Source organism: Ranitomeya variabilis, chromosome 8, assembly GCF_051348905.1.
Source record: "Ranitomeya variabilis isolate aRanVar5 chromosome 8, aRanVar5.hap1, whole genome shotgun sequence".
NCBI lineage: Eukaryota > Metazoa > Chordata > Amphibia > Anura > Dendrobatidae > Ranitomeya > Ranitomeya variabilis.
In genome coordinates this window covers 38,490,634-38,511,345 of record NC_135239.1, presented here as the reverse complement: position 1 = coordinate 38,511,345, position 20,712 = coordinate 38,490,634, and the positions used below count along the sequence as shown (strand labels likewise).

The 20,712-nt window shown below is 40.5% G+C and overlaps 1 protein-coding gene across 6 annotated transcripts in view; it reads left to right on the top strand.

Annotated features, from left to right (window-relative positions):
* The window catches only part of ASTN1 (astrotactin 1), a 476,663-nt gene that overhangs the window by 443,515 nt on the left and 12,436 nt on the right, over positions 1-20,712 (top strand). For 3 of the 6 annotated variants that reach the window (XM_077276252.1, XM_077276255.1, XM_077276254.1), the window contains 5 exons: positions 6,170-6,441; positions 10,774-10,907; positions 16,448-16,599; positions 17,302-17,437; positions 17,971-18,071. In XM_077276252.1, the coding sequence (XP_077132367.1) occupies positions 6,170-6,441; positions 10,774-10,907; positions 16,448-16,599; positions 17,302-17,437; positions 17,971-18,071 (795 nt within the window). Of the gene's footprint in view, positions 1-6,169; positions 6,442-10,773; positions 10,908-16,447; positions 16,612-17,301; positions 17,438-17,970; positions 18,072-20,712 lie in introns of all 6 variants that reach the window. The other 3 variants (XM_077276249.1, XM_077276250.1, XM_077276251.1) reach the window with 1 other exon arrangement.

The window sequence follows — 20,712 nt, the reverse complement described above, 5'->3', positions numbered from 1 at the left end:
CTCTTTTTTACGGATTCGGTGAAGCTGGACATTCTCTTCTTTTTTGGACTTCATACGCTTGGACACAACGGGTCCGTGCTCCCGAAGATTGGTTAATGCATCACGGGTGAGCTGGTTTATATTCCTTCCATTGACCTAGACCCCTTAGTTCCAGTGTATAAAAATCCTAATACATCAGCCGAGCAGGCCACGTAGTTTTAAGTACTTGTACTTTGCAGTATGTAAGGCTCGGAGCTCATTCTCTAGAGTGGTGTCCTTGATACATCTCTGAGCTAGGTTATAGGAGCCAGTAATTCAGACTGTACAGTCACTCTGGGATTGTCTGCACTTAGCTGTATCTGAGATGCCCTGTCTCATTAATCCTGATATCAGATGATGTGGCACCATTGACAAAGCTCTGTCTGTGACTATTGTAAACAGTCCTATGGATAAAGCTCCATGGATACAATGAGTGCAGTATTATTCCTATTATAGGTATCAGTTAAAGGCAGCTTCCCGTGCATACTAAAGAGATGTCTAAGTGACGGATTTGCTCCTTATTAGCAGTGGCAGTAAATTCTTTCCAAATATGTAACTGATCTGATTTAGCGATACTGACAAAGTCAACTACACACATTTATTTCAGGAACTTTCCCATAAGCAGAATAGATGGCTGAGAAATATGGAGAAGCAAATGACATGATTGTAAAATACAGTCTGCAGTGCAAGACTCAATTATAGGCTCTATGTGGTGATTTGCAAATACTGGATCTCATTTATCACAAACATCTCCGACATGAGGACCTCATTGCCTGTAGCAATTAATCAGGGTTTAGCATTTTTTTTTCTAAATTGTACTGAAAAGAAAATGAAGTATTGAATCTGTATACCCTTCAGATATACTGATTTGGGCAACAACCAGCCCACTTTCTTCAGTCTACATTTAGTGATTTTACCAATTATTTAAATCAGCCATTACTTGCCAACAATGGTTGGCTTTCTGGTCCCACCACTGTAAGCCTCCACCATTGTGCTTTCCAATTCAGCGTTAGGACTTTCTACAAATTTCATCCAGTTTCTCAAAATATAAATTGATAACATTTTTGGTACATACTAGCAAAAGCCTTTACAGACTGCATACCACATCACAACTGCTGGTGTCTATATGTCTATAGATATATATACAGGAAAAAAGACATGACACAATATGGTATCCCAATATTAGGGAGCTTTTTGAGACACCCATAAGTGCACATCAGACTAATGCACCAAAGGGGGAACTAGCATGGTTAGAAGACAATATCAAAGGAATCTTTAGGGGTTTTAAAGGGGTTGTTATATATAGTTACATAGGTTGAAAAACGACCTAGGTCCATCAAGTTCAACCTTTCTCCACCACATACATTTTGACCATTTTTTACCTTCCCACCCTCTGCTGCAATTTTTCCAACACTGTACTGTACCCTCACCAGTCTAGAAGAAGATTGTTAAGGTATGTTTCCTCGGTCAGGAACAGGCAGCTGCTGGCTTTTAAACACAGGTGATTCCACATGTGTTCATTGAACCATGCAGTATCACTGCACCCAATACATTGGACTGGAAATTTAAGATAAATTGACATGCTGTGGTCTTGAAAGACGTGCCGCATGTCCATCTCTGCAGGGATGCCGGAGGCATCAAAACCGCAGCGTTTACTGACTGTGGAAACCTACCCTAAGAGTTGCAGCAAGAAACGTCAGTAAACTTTATTTTATTACTTTACTGAATGTTTTGAATAAAAAATATCAGGTTTGGACAATTATTATAAGGACAGAATCTTACATTTGCTGATAAGAATAATAACTAGTGATGAGCGAGTATACTGGTTGCTCGGGTTTTCCTGAGCACGCTCGGGTGACCTCCGAGTACTTGTTAGTGCTCGGAGATTTAGTTTTCATCGCGGCAGCTGAATGATTTACAGCTACTAGCCAGGCTGAGTACATGTGGGGGTTGCCTGGTTGCTAGGGAATCCCCACATGTAATCAAGCTGGCTAATAGCTGTAAATCATTCAGCTGCCATGATGAAAACTAAATCTCCGAGCACTAACAAATACTCGGAGGTCACCCAAGTATGCTCGGGAAAACCCGAGCAATGAGTACACTCGCTCATCACTAATAATAACCCCCAAAATTCTTGCAAAAAATAAATAAAAGCTCTCCTCCATAATAAAGAAAACCATTTTGAAAATACGTAAGATGATTCTCACTAAAACTGATTGGTCAGAAGAGACAGGATGGAACCTGATCATTTTATAAAGAAGATCCCAATGGAAAATCAAAACGTTGAGCTCCTTTCCCAAGATCGTCAAATTCTACCACATCCCAAAAGATATATTTCCTTAGATCTCATTTTCTGTCAGTCTTGTGTCTATTCTTAGTATCGCAATTCTGGTAAGAAATCGGTTAGTGACATATGACCTGAATGTGTCTCTACTAGTGTTGAGCGATACCGTCCGATACTTGAAAGTATCGGTATCGGAAAGTATCGGCCGATACCGGCAAAGTATCGGATCTAATCCGATACCGATACCGATACCAATACAAGTCAATGGGACTCATGTATCGGACGGTATTCCTGATGGTTCCCAGGGTCTGAAGGAGAGGAAACTCTCCTTCAGGCCCTGGGAACCATATTAATGTGTAAAATAAAGAATTAAAATAAAAAATATTGCTATACTCACCTCTCCGACGCAGCCTGGACCTCACCGAGGGAACCGGCAGCGTTGTTTGCTTAAAATGCGCGCGTTTCCTTCCTTCCGTGACGTCACGGCTTCTGTTTGGTCACGTGCCGCCCATGTGGCCGCGACGCGACCAATCACAGCAAGCCGTGACGTAATTTTGAGGTCCTGGATGCCTAATTCTAGGCATTCAGGATTTTAAAATTACGTTCCGGCTTGTGATTGGTCGCGTCGCGGTCACATGGGCGACGCGACCAATCACAAGCCGTGACGTCACGGGAGGCAGGAGACGCGCGCATTTTTAAAATTACGTCACGGCTTGTGATTGGTTGCGTGCCGCCCATGTGGCCGCGACGCGACCAATCACAGCAAGCCGTGACGTAATTTCAGGTCCTGAATGCCTATTTCTGCATTCAGTATAGTGATAAACTCGGCACACACCAATTTGTTTGCAGTGAATAAAGGGGGGGTTTATTAAATGAGGTCAAGTACATACAGTAGACGTTTCGGTCTAATCAACAGACCTTCATCAATGTACTGAAAACAAAATATGACAGAATATGAGTAAATAAAGTATATACAAAAAAATAATTAAAGGGTCATAACATGATAATAGGTATAGAACAATATTTGAGCAATGCTTTACAATGAGAATTGCCTGTGCACAGGCAAGGTAGGAAACATCAAAATATTTCAGCAGCAAGGAATAAGGCCTTATTCCTTGCTGCTGAAATATTTTGATGTTTCCTACCTTGCCTGTACCCGATACTTGCGGTATCGGAATGCTCAACACTAGTCTCTACCAAAGAAATATTCAGCACAATTGAACCTACTGTATAAATGAACTTATGATGAACATTTACATAATCAGTATATTCCATAAAATCTAAATATACATTTTTTTCTCCAAATTCCCATGGATGGAATATAAGGATATCTGTTCTTCACACAATAGATTTCCACACATTGAAAGACAGAAAAACAATAAATTACTGAGCAAGCTGTGTAATCTTTAACAAGATGGGAAGTGTTGCTTTGTAAAGTCTTGTGGTTATTTAGCCTCAGCACTCCTAAGGTGTAATATCTGCCTCAATCCTTGCATCCAGCCGTGAGAGCTCTCACGTCTTCCAATTTCCAACACAGACAGATCTCAAAATGCATCTGTCTCTAGCTCATTTGTGACTATAACATCAGCTTTTAATTTGCATGTGTGATTAGTTACTCCTTAGATGTGTTGAGAGCACCAAAAACAATGTGCCTTCAAATTTTAATGATGTTCTGCTGTTCTCACTAGTATAATTTTGCTTTAACTGTACTTTGTTATATTATGTTTCTGATACACCTGTAGAATATACAGGATTATTTTTGTCTGAAGATACTCTTAAAGCCACCCATACACATTAAGGTAATGTTGTGCGAAGATGCCAATATCAACGGGTTTGGCGGATAGTCTAATGCATATGTGGGCACCAGACGAATGATGATCGGGAGAGATGTCGATAGCACATGTCAATTTTGGACTACCGATTTCTTTGTTCTCCCTGATGTATGCCACTGGCCAACATATTAGTCAGCAACTTTCTCATAGAGAACACAGGAGGGCTTCTGTATATGGGAGAATCTGTTGAGATGGCTGTCGGTCAAAAGATCAGCTACAGCATCGTTTGACCAACAGCATTCTAATGTGGTTGACCAGCATTAATCATACTTGCTACATATCCTAGAGTCTATCACAAAAAGTGGAGACTCTTTGGTCTCCCCGGTGTGCTGTAAAATCTCCAAGGACTTACCAAAACCTTTTGAAATCCGGCGAATCCATGTTTCTTGACATTCACGTTACTTGTACTCTGTTATCTCAGGTAGGTGGAGAAGTGAGGGTGAATGGGCTAAAAAATTGATGGGAAATCAATGTGGAGGGTTGCCACTGAGAAATGAGGTACCTATTCTAGCATAGCTGTTAGGTGTCGAGTTCCCGCCGCTGCACAGGGGGAATCTCGAACCATGTCTTCTGCGGTCTCCCATTCTTCCCCAGCTGCAGAGGAGCCTGCTCAGCAGAGTCGTCGGTCCCAGCGTCTTGCTCAAGCTGATGCTATGTGTCTGGTTAATGCTGCCGTCACAGGTTCATTTATTGTAACCAGCATTATTCAGCGGCAAGCAGACGCTCAAGGGACTAAGTCCTGCTTTTTATCTACTGAGCATGCCCGTGGGACGACCTCTCATTGGAGGTCGGAGGTCACACGCTCAGGTCCTTTAGCAGCTCTCATTGGACCACTGGGAAGGTCCTGGAAGGCAGCAACTATAAAAGGTTTGCATGGCTGCTCGGCCATGCGCTACTATAAACTAAAATCGTGTGTGTGGATGTATGTATGTTATCTGATGAAAGCTCCTAATCAACCCCTTCCCTAATGTTGTTGTTTGTGGGTTGGGTGTTTGGAGCTGACTAGTGCCAGTTAGTGCCATCCAGCATGAGGCACGACACTACAGCATCAATACAGCAGCGTCCGCCAGTGCGGCGCCGTGCGCAGCTAGTGTGCTTTCCGGTCCCTAGTTAGGGCAGTTAGTGGCGTCCGCCAGAGCGACGCTGCACGCACTCAGTGCGCTAAATCTTTTGCATTTAGTTTCTCCCTGGCACCACAGTTGCGGCGCTGAGCGCTAGTGGGTCTAGAGGGACTCTAACCGTGTGTCCTTGGGGCAGAGTCCTGTGACCAAACAGTAGCGTTCACTCTGTGGTATTGTGGCCCTGTGACGCAACAGGGTTCACCTCCTTTCATACCAGGTGAAGTTAACCCGTGTAGGTTCACATTATACCGCCATATACTGTCCACCATTACTGAGCAGCAGGTGTCATCTCTGCGCAGTGGACCCCAGGCTGCAAACGCACCTTATATCTTCTTTAATAATATTTGGTGCATTCCACCAGCCCTAACATTAGCTGGGAAGGACACGGTTTAATTCCAGCTCTGCAGGTTTTTTTTAGATGCACCTGCAGTGTTTTTGCTAAAGAGCCAGGTAATGTGTCAGTGAGGAGAGTCAATGGGTGTGTATGTATTGTACTTTCATGATGTAATTGCATTTGTCCCAGAGCACGGCTGTTTTGTGTTAAAGTCCCTCCGGGGTTTATGGAGTTAATAAACCTTACTTTCCTGGACTAACAACATTGCCTATGTGAACACTGCCTAATGCCTGCCAGAGAGAGTGAATCCCTACACTACATTCAAAAATTTTCAGTGGTGCACTGTACAGCTCACTGATGCCAATCTTGTAAAGTTAGCACGTATGCTCTTCATGCCTCAAACTTGATGGCCAAATTGAGAAATTTGAGCTATATATGTTTTTTTCTAGGTATATGGCCTTCATGCCATCAATGTCTGATCAGTTGAGTTCTAAACCTTGTAAACCACTCTAATCACAAGGAAGGAGTTACATGTCTCCAAGACAGCTTCGACATCCCTTACAGACTTTCTTTTTCCTAGGAAATACGCCATCTGATGAGTCTGAGGAAAGAGAAAGAGAACCAAAAGTGCTGACATTCCCAGAGTACATCAACAGTCTTCTTGATACCGGCACCAAGCGACTGATTCAAGGTTTGCGCATGGAGTGTCAAAGTCGTGGACGATGTTCCTCCTATTGCCAGTTGTGCCATGTTACTTCCAGCCCAGATTCTCCACCAGAGCCTGTTCTTCTAGAAGTCACAAAGGCAGTCCCAATATATGAGCTGGTCACCAACAACAATGTCACCCAGCAGGTAAGTGAATATTATTCATGGTGCCCCACAGAAAAAGAGATTTTGGTATAGGAGATGTATAGGATTTTAAAACATTTGCCTGACGGAAGGGAAGGTGGTAAAAATACAAAAAATTGTTCTCAACTAAATTGACTGCCATTTATGTTCCAGCCGGTACAATGGTCTACATATAACTCCCTATGGTGATGATGTGCTGAATATTCACTTGATGGCAGTAGACAAACAATGGTCTCAGCATATGTAAAACTGCTTAGTGACAGCTCATTTCATAAGATTTGTGGGGGCAAGGGTCTCAGCAAATTTCCTACAGATTATCTGTTACTTTAATAGGTACATAGAAGTTGCATATACATTTTTTTAAAGAAAAACCAAGAAAACAACATTCAATTTAGTTTTCTGTCTTGTTTTAGTAAGGTTCTTGGTTATTTCTAATTCTTGACCTTATTTCAACCCAGAATATACTGAAGGTTTAAATTTATGTCCCAAAGCCAAGTTCTCATTTATGATAAAGAATAATTTACAACCCATGCACACAGGGTTCAGCTCCGTGCTTTTATGCAAGCGCAAGACAGCTTGATTTTGCTTACATTACACAGTAGGGTATGGATTATTCAATACATAGACTAATTTAATGCCCTTAACTTTTTAAAACAAATGAATTCTTAACACTACTCAAATATACTGATGTCAGAGAGTATAATATGGTGTAATAGCTCATATTCCTGTATGCCACAGCAATAAGTTATTATGAGCCAAGCAAATAAAACAAAAAGTTGTTGAGCCATACAAGAAATTGACAACCAAGAATAAACCTAATGAAACTTTTCTAAACCTTAGAGGAACCTTGTGCTTAAGTTGATAAGCAAATGTTTCTATCACTACAACCCGGTGTCCATATGTCCTATTAGGCATATCAGATGAAACCATAAATCTAAAGTGAAGGCAAAGCAATTCCAGATTAAAGGGATTTACAAGACTTTAAGGCTAGGGTCGCACGAGCGCATGTTCTCTCGTCTGAGAGAATCGGGATGATTATGCTAATTATACCGTCACCAGAATTTGATTAGCATGTGATCAGATGGAGAAGAAAATGTCTCCATCTTTTCTGCCAGTGCTCAGAAATCGAATTGCACTCAGATATCAACCGAGTGCAGTCCGATGTCTTCCAAGGACTCATTGACTTGCCTGGCCAAGTTTTAGCCGAATATCAGATCAAACTTGGGTACGCTGCATTTTTTCCCCTAGACTGGCTCTGTCCAAGGCAAATATCAGACGTGTGCACGGGCCCAGAAAATAACACGGGTCCGAGTTTGATCCGATGTTTTGTCAGATCACACTCAGTCTGATAATGCGGTTATCTGCATTAGCCTTAAAGGGGATTTACAAGACTTGAAGGGTGCAGTTAGAGGGCTGTATAAATTGGACCAAGATCGGACCGTGATTCGTGAACTGGATGGCAGCTTTCCAAACTTGAGTTTGACAGATACATAGAGATATATCAAGTTGTCACTCTCTGGTAGGGAGAGCAGCCAGCCAGTCTGTGCATTACGGTCCAATCTTGGTCTGATTCAAACGCTCATCTGACTGTGCTCTAAAAGGAATTTATCAGCCCTTTCAGCACAAAAGAAGGGTGGAGATAGATAATGGATAGATAGATAGATAGATAGATAGATAGATAGATAGATAGATAGATAGATAGATAGATAGATAGATATCAAGATCGGAAGGTTCGCTGAACTGCCAAGCCATGTTAAGGGTGTAGCTGTGCTTAGTTTGAATAGTCCGTCAATTGCTGACAGTCTCCATTCAATGTTCTTCCGGTACACTGGATCTTTCAGGGCTTTGTATGTTGCATGGTGGATATGAATTGTGCTGCAGCTTTCTCCCATTCAAGTGAATCTTGCTGTAGGGCATTCAGTGACAGAACACAATGTACAGAGCTATGCCAATTCCGGTGCACTACAGTACCCTCAATCAGCAGATCAGTGGAGGTGCCAGGAGATCTGGTAATGATGATTTACTTACCGACATTGATGTTTGGTAGAATATGGATGTTTAATTCCTACCTCAGTCCGACCCAGGAACAACTCCAACTCATATAAATTCCACCCTTTTCAGGCAAGGACAGCCCATATTTGCCAGGATTGTATAGTATAGCAAATATGGTTGGTAAAAAAAAACAAATGTCCATCAAGCTCATCCAATGGATGGAAGAGGCGAAAGGGAATGGGATATATGTACATCCATAATGCATAATCACAGCATATGTGGCAACTTCCTGTAGAATGTAGTAAGCTTATTGCTGCAGATTTCATGAACCAAAGAGTAGCAAATTTTGCCACATATCTTTATTTGTGCAAAGATTTGAGACTGTCTGAGTTAAGTAGGAAGGAGATTTGGTTTGGTTAGTTTGTCAAATAAGAGTAAGCCCGATTTATTAACTGCAACGTAGAGAAAAGCTGCCATTCTAATTCTAGTGGAAGGAGCGGGAATAAAAACTAATGAAACATCTCTGGACAGAAGTTTTATTTTTCCATTTGCATCAGAGTTAACAACATTGAGATAAATTTGGTGCAAATAAAAGCAAAGCAGCCTCATGTAAAAATGGCTTTCAAAATTTTCATGATAGATTTCCCTTTCTGTCTATCTTAAGGATATTTTTTTAAGAGTGAATGTCCAGTATTACTGCAAACACCATGGCTCCGTAGGATCCAACATTTTATGCAGGTTACATGGTAGCATGTAGTCTTCTTGCAGCCACCCCTAGATGAAGCTTAGATGCTTACTGCGTACTACTTTAATATTGAAGCATCAGGGTATGACGACTTACATAAGGATAATACACAATGGGAAAAGACCATTATTTTATTATACCAAACTGGCAAAATAATATTCTGTCATTTGGCTAATAGGAACAATCAAAGATTATGCACCTGCCCTTTAGTTATGATCACCGAACGCCGGGATTTTATAATTTATCTCTCTGTTTGTAGATGAATTTATTATTTTTTATTCCAGAAATACTTGGCACTAATCACTCTTAAGAAGCCAAAAGAAAATAATTAGTAAATAATTTTGGACCCATTTATTTTTTTAGGAAAAAAAAAACAATGGTGTTCAAGAGCTGAGATTCACTCGAGAGTCTGTGTGTAAATGCAGATTTCTTCTTATTTTGTTCTATGTATCTGGGGTGATAAATATAGGTTTACTAATGGGCATACACATTTATCATCTTTCCCCCATCTCACGTGACTCCCCCAACGAACCTATCCATTACAGTACATGGCTGCCCACTCTCCCCAGTCCCACACGCTCGATGCCTCGGGGTAATCCTTGACGCTGATCTCTCCTTCAAACCACATATCCAAGCCCTTTCCACTTCCTGCCAACTTCAACTCAAAAATATTTCACGAATCCGTACATTCCTCAACCAAGAATCTGCAAAAACCCTAGTCCATGCCCTCATCATCTCTTGCCTTGACTACTGCAACCTCCTGCTCTGTGACCTCCCCTCTAACACTCTCGCACCCCTCCAATCTATTCTAAACTCTGCTGCCCGACTAATCCACCTGTCCCCCCGCTATTCCCCGGCCTCTCCCCTCTGTCAATCCCTTCACTGGCTCCCCATTGCTCAGAGACTCCAGTACAAAACCCTAACCATGATGTACAAAGCCATCCACAACCTGTCTCCTCCATACATCTGTGACCTCGTCTCCCGGTACTTACCTACATGCAACCTCCGATCCTCACAAGATCTCCTTCTCTACTCCCCTCTTATCTCCTCTTCCCACAATTGTATACAAGATTTCTCTTGCGTATCACCCCTACTCTGGAACCCTCTACCACAACACATCAGACTCTCGCCTACCATCGAAACCCTCAAAAAGAGCCTGAAGACCTACCTCTTCTGACAAGCCTACAACCTGCAGTAACCACCGATCGACCAAACTGCTGCACGACCAGCTCTATCATCGCCTACTGTATTCTTACCCATCCCTTGTAGATTGTGAGCCTTCGAGGGCAGGGTCCTCTCTCCTCCTGTACCAGTTATGACTTGTATTGTTTAAGATTATTGTACTTGTTTTTATTATGTACACCCCTCATCACATGTAAAGCGCCATGGAATAAATGGCGCTATAACAATAAATAATAATAATAATAATAATCTGCACCTAGGTAAGAGCAGGGCTTTATTTAGTCTCCATTTTTAATATGTTGGCGTACCCAAAGTTAGTTTGCCGCGTGTCTCCGTTTTATAGCCAGGGCCAATGTTCAGCTGTCTGTCTTCTTACAGCAAGATTCCATGCTCATGGCTGTCTGTCCTTCTCTCAGTTGCTGCAGGAAGCCGTGCTCAGCTCCCTTTGGTGCTCAGGTCGGGGTGATGTGATTGAAGATTGGTGTCGATGTGACTCCACAGCCTTTGGTGCAGACGGACTTCCGACGTGTGCTCCTCTGCCACAACCCATGTAAGGTTCAAAGATCCAGAGTTTACCTATATTTCTATGCTCACTCTATGGTCTTTCTTCTTTCAGTGTTCACATAGATAAAACCTCTAAAAAATTTCTATTGATCCTCCCAGAACTCAATTTTTAAAAAAAAATCTTATTAGGTTGTTAGAGGCTTTAGACATCATGGAGGGTCGAACCCCAATTTATCAGATATTTAAATGGCCACATGTAATTTTAAAGGGAATCGTATCCGTTTTAGCCAGCCCCATCTGATGGCAGAATAACGACGGGGCCAAAACCCTCATTCCAGTTCATTCTCACTTCTTGCTTTTGTTTTTATAAAAAAAAAGGATTTATCTCTTACAGCTCTGCTAGAACTCTCAGTGATGATCTGATCACCTACTAGGTAGACCTCCAAATTCACAACGTTGATAAACATCTTTCCCCCTACGCACAGCGTAGTCAGAAAGCTGTCTATCAATGGTGCCAGTGGGTCTACACAATTTCTCTTTAAATCTTTAAATGACCGGAAAGTTCGGAAGATGACCTTTTCTTGGCAATGGGGATTTTTAAATCACAATCATTACTAAAAATAAAAATTAGAAATCTTGCAATTTGTGGTTTCAGACAATTCACATATACATTAATCATGGTGAACCGACTCTGATCCTGTATTTTGTATTGAACCATCTAATGAGCAAGTGCACTGGTCATTATGAAGGAAGGGGGAGCAGGGTCAGCTGTGATGTGACATTAGCTAATGTGGTTAATGAATCCCGTGTCATCATTTAGAGGTGATCCTGCCTCTGATGATCAGGAAACTTCTGTAAACTCTTCCTGAAATGACAGGAAGTATGAGTATAAAAAAGCCCCAGTGGACAATTTGAAAATTGCAAGTTTACTAATTTTGCTTATTAATAAAGACCATGACCATGACATTAAAAAAATGCTCCCAAAAATTAAAAATACATGTAACACAAAAACCTGATTAAAAAATACATAATTTTCTGATGACGAATAACCTTTAAAAATGCTTCTGTAAAGACTACTTTTTTACATGATAATTAGCTAAAGAAGCATTTGAAATCTTTTTTGTGCTAATTTTGTCATCAGTCAATCAGAAAGGAAAAGTCTTGCTGTCTGGTTGATCGAAGCATTAAAGGGAATCTGTCATGCTCCCAAATGTTATTAACCTCCAGATATGGAGTTATTCAGCAGGGTAATAAAGTTCTAAAGCTTCCTGGTCCCTCTACTGAAAGCATGGCTACCAGAAGAAAGGCGTTAAAGGAGCTCATGAGGGCAGCACATCTACCTATGCCAATTAGGAGATATTCAAACTGTAGAGGGACCAAACAATTAAGAGACTAACATTACAGAATGGATGATAAATGTATAATCACTGGGCATACACATGGTGAAACCTCCACTAATTCCAAAAATGAGAGGCCAAAAGTCCCCTGTGTGACTAGAGAAGTAGTAAGCATCTGCGACCAACACTTTTTTAGACCGTGAACGCAGTGGTGGTAACACTGCTCAATACTACTATATTCATGCAGGGAACTTTAGTGATCTATGGGTGTCAAGGTAATTGACCCTCTACAATCATCAGCCTCTAAACAAGTGTCAACCACCTTGCTATTGTCAAGATGTGCTGGTCTGAAGTAAGGGAGAGGGGCCTGCAACTGTTCCTGGAGCTGGGACCTTCACTATCCTTATCCCCAGGGTACTCTTGAAGGTAGAAAAGCCTGGGTCTCCAACCTTACTCTGCTCCTGAATGCACACTAAACTAATTCCTCCTCCACCCAGGGAGGTATAAGACTGACGTAAAACGGATAGCACAAACCAGACAGACAGGGGAAACAGACTGGGATTAAAGGAAACTGCAATCATACAAAAAGGCTCAAGAAACAACAAAATGGAAACCAAGAGAACAGTAGGCGTAACCAACCAAAAGGGAGAGGATAAGGAAATACTAGCACCACCAAAAATAAATCTCCAAGGGTAAACACCTACTGACTGTCACAAATAAGGATGACTCCCTCAACATCAAATTGGGTAGTTGTGAGACTTCACCAGCAGGGAACAGAGGAAGCAGTGAGGTGTAAATAGAAGGCCCTGCGGAGTGATAGGATAGGCCAAATAGTAAATGGAAAACACCTGCTGTAAGAAAGGAGTAGACGAAAGACAAAGGGTGATCAGCACCCGGACTGCGACAGGATCTCCAGTGTCTCAGGGGATAGAGACAACCACAAGACTGCTGGATCGAATCCTGAGGCATATGGTGGAGCGAGCTATGGGCAGACATCTGGTGCCAGCTGACCTTATCTCGTTTTACCATACTTTTTGCTAACTCCTGTAGACCCCTTTTGTCTTTGCACATCACCTTTCACAGATCACTGTCATCCTTAGCCCCTGCTCACACTGCCGGCGACTCACAGCTCTCGTTTCCATAACAGGATATTGTTTGTCGCTGTCTCATCTTTTATGTGATGCAATAAAACATATTTTATTGATAATTATGTTTCCACAGTTCCCAGTCTCATGTTCGGCTTCACACATCTCTGAGCTTTGTGGGATATGAGTAATAATTTTCTTTTTTTTATTAAGTTATGGATCGCAGCTTGCTAAACCAATTTAAGCCGGCGCCTACCCTCTGTATGTTTCATGTGCTATAAAGCGCTCTCTCTGCTCCATAATCTGATCTATAGGGTTGTGTCACTGATTCATAAGCTCAAATCATTACAAATATGGTAAGTCAATAAAAAAATGTAACTGCAAAGACGCTTCAATAATGTGACCGAAGAACTGCAGTAGGCAATCTGTTTTCCTGTTGAGACATATCGTGTATCTAGGGCTTAAAAGCAAATTTTGCTCTATGGTTAAAAATGTCCTAACATAGTGTAGGTCTTAGTAGAAGCTATCTTTAAAGTGAATCTGTCACCAGGTTTTTGCTACCTCACCTAAGAGCAGCATGATGTAGGTGCAGAGACCCTGATTCCTGCGATGTATAATTTAATTTATTGCGTGCTGCAGTTTTTATAAAATCCCTCTTTTCTCTGCTGCAGATCAACCAGTTCTCTGACTGCTAAGCTGTGTATAACCCTGCCCACACCACCGATTGGTAGCTCTCTGTGTACACTGTGCATAGGCAGAAAGCTGCCAATCAGTGGTGGGGGCCAATCAGTGGTGGGGGCGTGGTTTTACTATCTGCCATCAGGTTTATTAGTCCTCTGCTGATAAAACCATGATTTTATGAAAACTGCACAGAGCAGTCCAGTAAGTGACACATCATTGGAATCAGGGTCTCTGCCCCTACTTTATGCTGCTGACAAATTAGGTAACAAAAACCTGGTAGCAGATTCCTTTTAAGGTGATAGTTGCCTCTCTGTGCTCCTTTGTCTATGCGAAGCTAAACATGTTTCACATATGGTATTCCTAACCCTGGTGCTCTATGAGCCTCTGTGTTGTGCTTTCTCACCCCAGAAGTAGTGCTTGTTGGGAAGAATACTTCTGTACTGTGTTCTTTCCTCACAGATTCTAGAAGAGTCTATAAAATATTGCCCTTTAGTAATTGGAGGCACACTGAGCGACGATATGCGCCCATATAATTTTGGATAATGAAATCTGGTGAAAGATCCATTTTTAAATCAATAAGGGGAGTTCTCGGTCAAGATCTTCTTCACTTGGCCAGATTGAAGAGCAGCTAGAAAGACTAACCTGTATTATATTGATCATGCACTGAGTTGAGTGGGCATTGTGCAATGCATTTGTTCTCCTGCGGGGGCACTGTAGGGAAATTAAGCACTTACTGATAGGGTGCTCCACTAACGATCACCGAGGTCGGTGCATCAGCTTATTGTCAAGGAGCCCTTCTATCAAGTAGGAATTATCCAAAGAGGAGAACCCAGTAGTCAGACAGCACTAAACATAAATCTAGGTTGATTGCGTGCAGCTCTGTGCCTTCTTCTATTCTACGTTTTGTGCCGCCGCTGTTGGTCTTAGCACTGGACTGAATTATTGGACTGCGAAGTTGAATATTTCATGACATGAGGCCATTAACTGTACCGAGTATACTCTCCGATCAGCTGATTTATTGATCAGAAACATGGATATTGATCAAAAGAAAGTGTCTATAGATTTTTAATAAAAAATGTGAAGATTGGATTTTTTTTTTCTGGTGGCTTAAACAAGAGAGAAGATGTAAGAGCCGGTAGATATCTGATCGACCATAGTTGTCAGTGCAATGAATTGTATCGCTCCGTAGGGCCTACTTAATAAAAGCAAATTTACATTAATAATTGCTTAGCTAAGTTTGGTAAAAACATCAATGACATTAATCAATAACAGAATCCAAGTTATTATTTAATCCTTAACTCTTCTTTATCCCACGTACAGTTACATCGTGCTTGGTATTTTTGCAGGAAATCTGGTTTTGTCCAACACTCCGAAAGAATAAGTGTTAGGGAATTTTAATTCTACCAATGCTCGGAATTTCCTTGGTGGAAAAAAATGAGAGAAAGGAGTGTGTTCTGAGGGTAGTAGATAAAAATATAAAACCAATTGGGTGCAATGGGTGCAACCAAGCTGGTATACTGTGGAAATATCCATCTTAGGGAGTTCTGGCAGAACTTGAGGAAGTTTAAAAGGACCAAATGAAGGACACTGCCATCAAAAAGGAGTTGGGCAAATGGATCCAATAAGTACAGAGAAAACAAAAACTAGTAATAATAAACTTTTATTTAAAAAAAAACACTGTGTTTCGGCTGCATTCAGCCTTCCTCAGGTGTATAGCAAATGGTCATATAGTAAGCTCTTTCACATAAGATAGCAGAGTTATCAATTATCAAAACAAGCAAACAAAAAATGTTAATTGATAACTCAGCCCATTTTATGTGAAAGGTACATAAGAGCTGACTATATGACCATTTTCTATACACCTGAGGAAGGCTAGATGCAGGCGAAACACAGTGTTTTGGTTTTTGTTTTTTTTAAATAAAAGTTGATTTGTATCTATCTTTTGTTTTATCTCTCTACTCCTTGGATCCATTTGCCCCATTCAATCTTGATGGGAGCACAATCATCTGGTCCTTTTTCACTTCACCAGGGAATTTTAATATGATTCCTAATGAGATATGGAATGTGTTGGTAATATACAATATAAAAAATAAATAAATAAAGGAAATGCAAGGTTAAAAAAGTAATGCATCTACTTTCCTCTCCAAACTGCTGCTCCCCATTAATTACAAATCAATAACATTTTCTTGCCCTATGCCAACACGTTATATGATAGGAGTAGACCTTTAATGATTGCATTAATTATTAGTGAAATTTACAGATGTAGCAGCCATTATCTTCGCTGCCAAAGGCCCTCGTAAATGCTATTTACATAGCGAGGCAGATCTATACTACGTGTGTGAACAGCATGCCACGTAAATAATGTAGGCACGCCAAGTACTCCCAAGTAGTTGGCGCTGGTCTTCGGGATATCATGTCTGCTGTTATACAAATACACTATCTGAATATGTCAGGACTCAAGACCCTCTGTTACGTCCCCATAGGTTACACCTATCTATGCTGCAGGAGCCCAGCAGTTCTCTCCTGGTGCTTGAATGGATGCATTATGAATCCCCAATCGGAGCGCGAATAGTCGATTATCTCATTAGCCAGGAGAAGGTTACTGACAAACTGGACCATTCCAAAATGGAAACAGGTAACAGTGACGGTGAGAAGAGTTCTATCAACATAAATCACATTATTTTTTGATAATTAAGTTAATCCAATGTAGTAAAGCACTTAATATCTGACAGATTACATTTGTTTGATAATTTGCTAGATTCCTGAAGATAAAGCCACTAAAGCCCTTCATGCAGAATAGACATCTTTCGGGAGAATGATAGCTCAACCAATCCTTCAGCTGTCAACTATGTTTCTCTTGACTCCTCAATAAACAGTAGCGCTCTCTCTGCTGAGCTTCCCCGTGTTCTCAAGGAGAGAGTCGCTGCCAGACATATCTGGTGGCGACATATCTCACCAAGAACAAAAGTATCACCATTTCAAAATCAGACCTGATCGTCAACTCCCCCAGCAGTCATCCTTGTGCAAGAGATAGTCAGCAATTAAAATCTAGCATACAAATCATTTGGACATGTTTCGCCGCTATTCATACTTCATCAGGGGTGCATGAGTTATACATTTACATAAACTCCACCCATTTATTGTTTAGGTCAGCCCTACAAAAGAAAACTCTAAGCAAGTGTGTATATTTTTTTTCAGAATTAATGTTTATCTACTATATCTGGTAAAGATTCTAATATATTAATTTCAGCTGTTATATGATATACATTGCATTTATATCTTTTATATTCCAGATTAATATTGCACCACTTTTTTTCTATATCTTTTCCATTATCAGAGACTGTCTTAAGTTTTGTTGAAGATATAATCTCAGGAGCAAAATCTCCATGCGTGATGCCAGCCCAAGTCCCTGACAAACATTCTTCCGCTATATCGATCGTGGTCCGCTGCTTGGAGTCTGACACTTCTTACACGTGAGAGCTATCCTCCGCTGCTCCATAATGTTATTTGATTATCAGGGGTATAATGGAGTCAGACTCTGCCGGTTAGAGTCCTCTGATTCTATTTTCATTTAAATTGACCATCTTTAACATTAGCAAAGTGAATCAGTGAAGTGAATTATTGTGGAGCATTGTGGGAAAAAAAGGTTAATAGATTTTGCTATTAATAGTCCCTGTATTATTTAATAGGTGACATGCTGTTGCCTTAGGACTTATGGGCCCCTTAATAACCCCGGTTTGGTAAATTAATCTTTTCTTATTACTCCCATTTAATCATCTTTGGTAATATCTATTCACGTTGAGGTCTTAGTTTGGCCAAAGTCTGATAAGCTTTGCACCGTGCCTTAGGGTTTCGCTCTTTATATTGTAGCTGGTAATATAATTTGTGGTCTTCATCATAGACAGGTTTAGAAGCTTAACCCTTGTTCTTCCCTGACTTAAGAAATCTTTCAGTACGTCTTGTGCATTGATCAAAATAAAGTAGTTTTGTCTCCCGGCTTGATTAGGTTCACACTTTGGGGAGTTGATAACACAGGTAGACGTTCTGAGCCGAGCCATGTGACTGTGCGAATGCCATGTCCAGAGGTGGATGACGTCAAGTCTCAAGGTAAAGATTATTTTAAATCTTAGAAAATGGGATGTTTAAGGGATATCAACTACAGTTGATGCCAATCGATTCACACATCCAATACCATCGGCCATGACATTGGTTTCTGGTCACACCATGGTGGATGGAGTACAGCCTCTTATCCGGCTCTTCTTTTGATTATTTGCCCTGGCATTATGACAACGTTGTGGTGTGATTGATCATATGATATCTCGCCAAACCACCAAATCAAAAGAAAAGTCACAGTGGTCAGCAGGTTAGTGGAGGTCCTCCTTCTCGCCTACAGCAGTCACAGACTATTGTTGTGGCCGATGAAATGGGCAGTGTAGATAAATTCACACCAACTCTAATAGCATCAACCAACCCCACCAACTCCAGCAGTCCCATGGAGAATGAACGGTAGAGTTGGCACGAGTTACTGCCACTCCAATCTGACTAACCATTTCAAATCCTTGTTCTTGGGATCAGTAGAGGTCCCAGTGGATAGTTGATAGCTTTAATGGCTGAGAATAGCCCTTTAAGCTAGTCGATTCATGCTGCTCAAACCAAGAACAGTATGAATCAAGGTAGAAAAGGGAAACCAGCTTACCATAATAGCCTGATTTGGTCCAGAGCAAGTAGTAGCATCACTGCCGAGGACGGAGATAGCCATATAGTCATGGAACAAAAGATTATTAAAAAAAAAATTCCATAAAAAATTTACTCCATCAATGGAAACACCAACGTGTTTCTGGTACACACTGTATAATCTCGCCAATAAATTTTATATCTATGAATCTGGATTCCCTTCCATTATTATACAGCATGAATCAGAGTCTCACTTCACCATTGCAGCCAGATATATTTTTCTCTATACTGTTCCGATGGTTCAGAAAAAATATAGTTTGAGAAGATAGCCGACTGACTACGTCCGGCGCAGCATCATCACATGATTGACTAACCGATCTCACCCTATCTACACACATGGCATAGATCTGACACATGAAGAAGCTAGTTTGGGAAGCATGAATCAAGTGACATGTTCCTTTTGATTTCCGGCAACTAAAGTAACACTTCCATGATAGCTGTGAACTTAACCCAGGCGCATAGCTACAGGGAGTACAGATGTAGCAGTAGCACTCAGTCCCTGTTACCTGGGGGGTCCCAAAAGCCCCTCCGCCATATAGAAAGATACCACCATCATAAATAGTGCATCGTAGATAAGGGCTCTTTTACAGATTTTGCATTGAGGTGCGGAGCTTCGAGTTAAGCCTTTGGCTATATGCCTTCCTATGACAACATACTTTTTTTTTCATCTAGAATGCAATATATTATGGAGACTTTCATAATTTCTTCTCTTAGAAAATCAAAATAACACCTAAGGGAATGGTCATGATGTCAGTATACTTACAGTATACATCGGATTCCATAAAGTTCAGCACTCTTGGTTTTTTTAGATCAATGTTGGTCTTCCTGGTACTAAAATACAGTAGAGATCAAGATATTTACTTAGAACCATGACAAGCTTCCCATCATCTTGTGCATATTTTATAATGAAATGCTCCACGCTGTAAATAAATTAATAGGTAGACGATGTTAAAAGAAAAAAAAACATGTAAAATGCATCAGAAAATATAAAACAGCTCTGAGAAGAAAAAACAAAAGTTGATTGTTGTGATATAGCGAGATTAAGTTTGGTGCCTAGAAGAGATATTGTAGCCCGCACCCTCCACCTCTGTACAGTCTCTGCAGCACGGAGATCACAGTTACATAAAGTAGTCAAAAATTCACGAAACTGAATATTGTTTACTATTCAATGAATAGAATTTTTAGAATTAATACCATATATTCTCGCTAAGACCTTTAAATATTAACTTTTTCAATTGAGGTCTATCCCCAAGGATTTTTGGGAATTGTATATTGCTGTTCCTCTCATGGATTTGTTAACAATCCTGTCTGGTGTTGCTTGTGGGTATAATATAGCATTTACCTCTTGCAATACACGTAGCTGTATGTAGCCTAAGACTTTATATGAATTTAATGGCTTAAAATTAAAAAACAAAATGTCTATGGGGTAAAGAAAATTTCAATAATAGATGCCCCTGTAAGTTAAAAATCGTAATCTTCCTGTTTAAATCATATATAAGCAGATGCGGTATATTCCATTACATTCACAAAAGTTGCTCCCATAGGGAATTTGTTCTATTCATAGCAAAACTAATATAATAGTAAAGTCATAAAAGAACCAAAAGATTTTTGTTTGCTAAAATTAATAATTTGTTATCCCAAAATAAGGACAAAGTATCCATCCAATCAAAAATTCTATTCTATAATTCATGCAAAGTTATAATCTTAGTGTGTATGCTGCGGATAAGGTAAAAATGTTTGGAATGTTTCATAAGAATAAACTATAATGGAATTTATTGCCAAATGTATTTGGTTTTCAATCATTTTTATTGGGTTTTTTTTAAAGCCATATAGATATATGGGTAATGAGAGTGGAAAGGAAAAATTAGGAATGGGGATTAAGGAAATATTTAACACAGAGGCAGATTGTTAGCGGTTCTAGACAGCGGCACATTATTTGTGAGAAACGTTACAGATGCATAACAGGTTACGCTGGGGGGGTTTCCATCTTCCGGACACATAGATCAATGTGTTA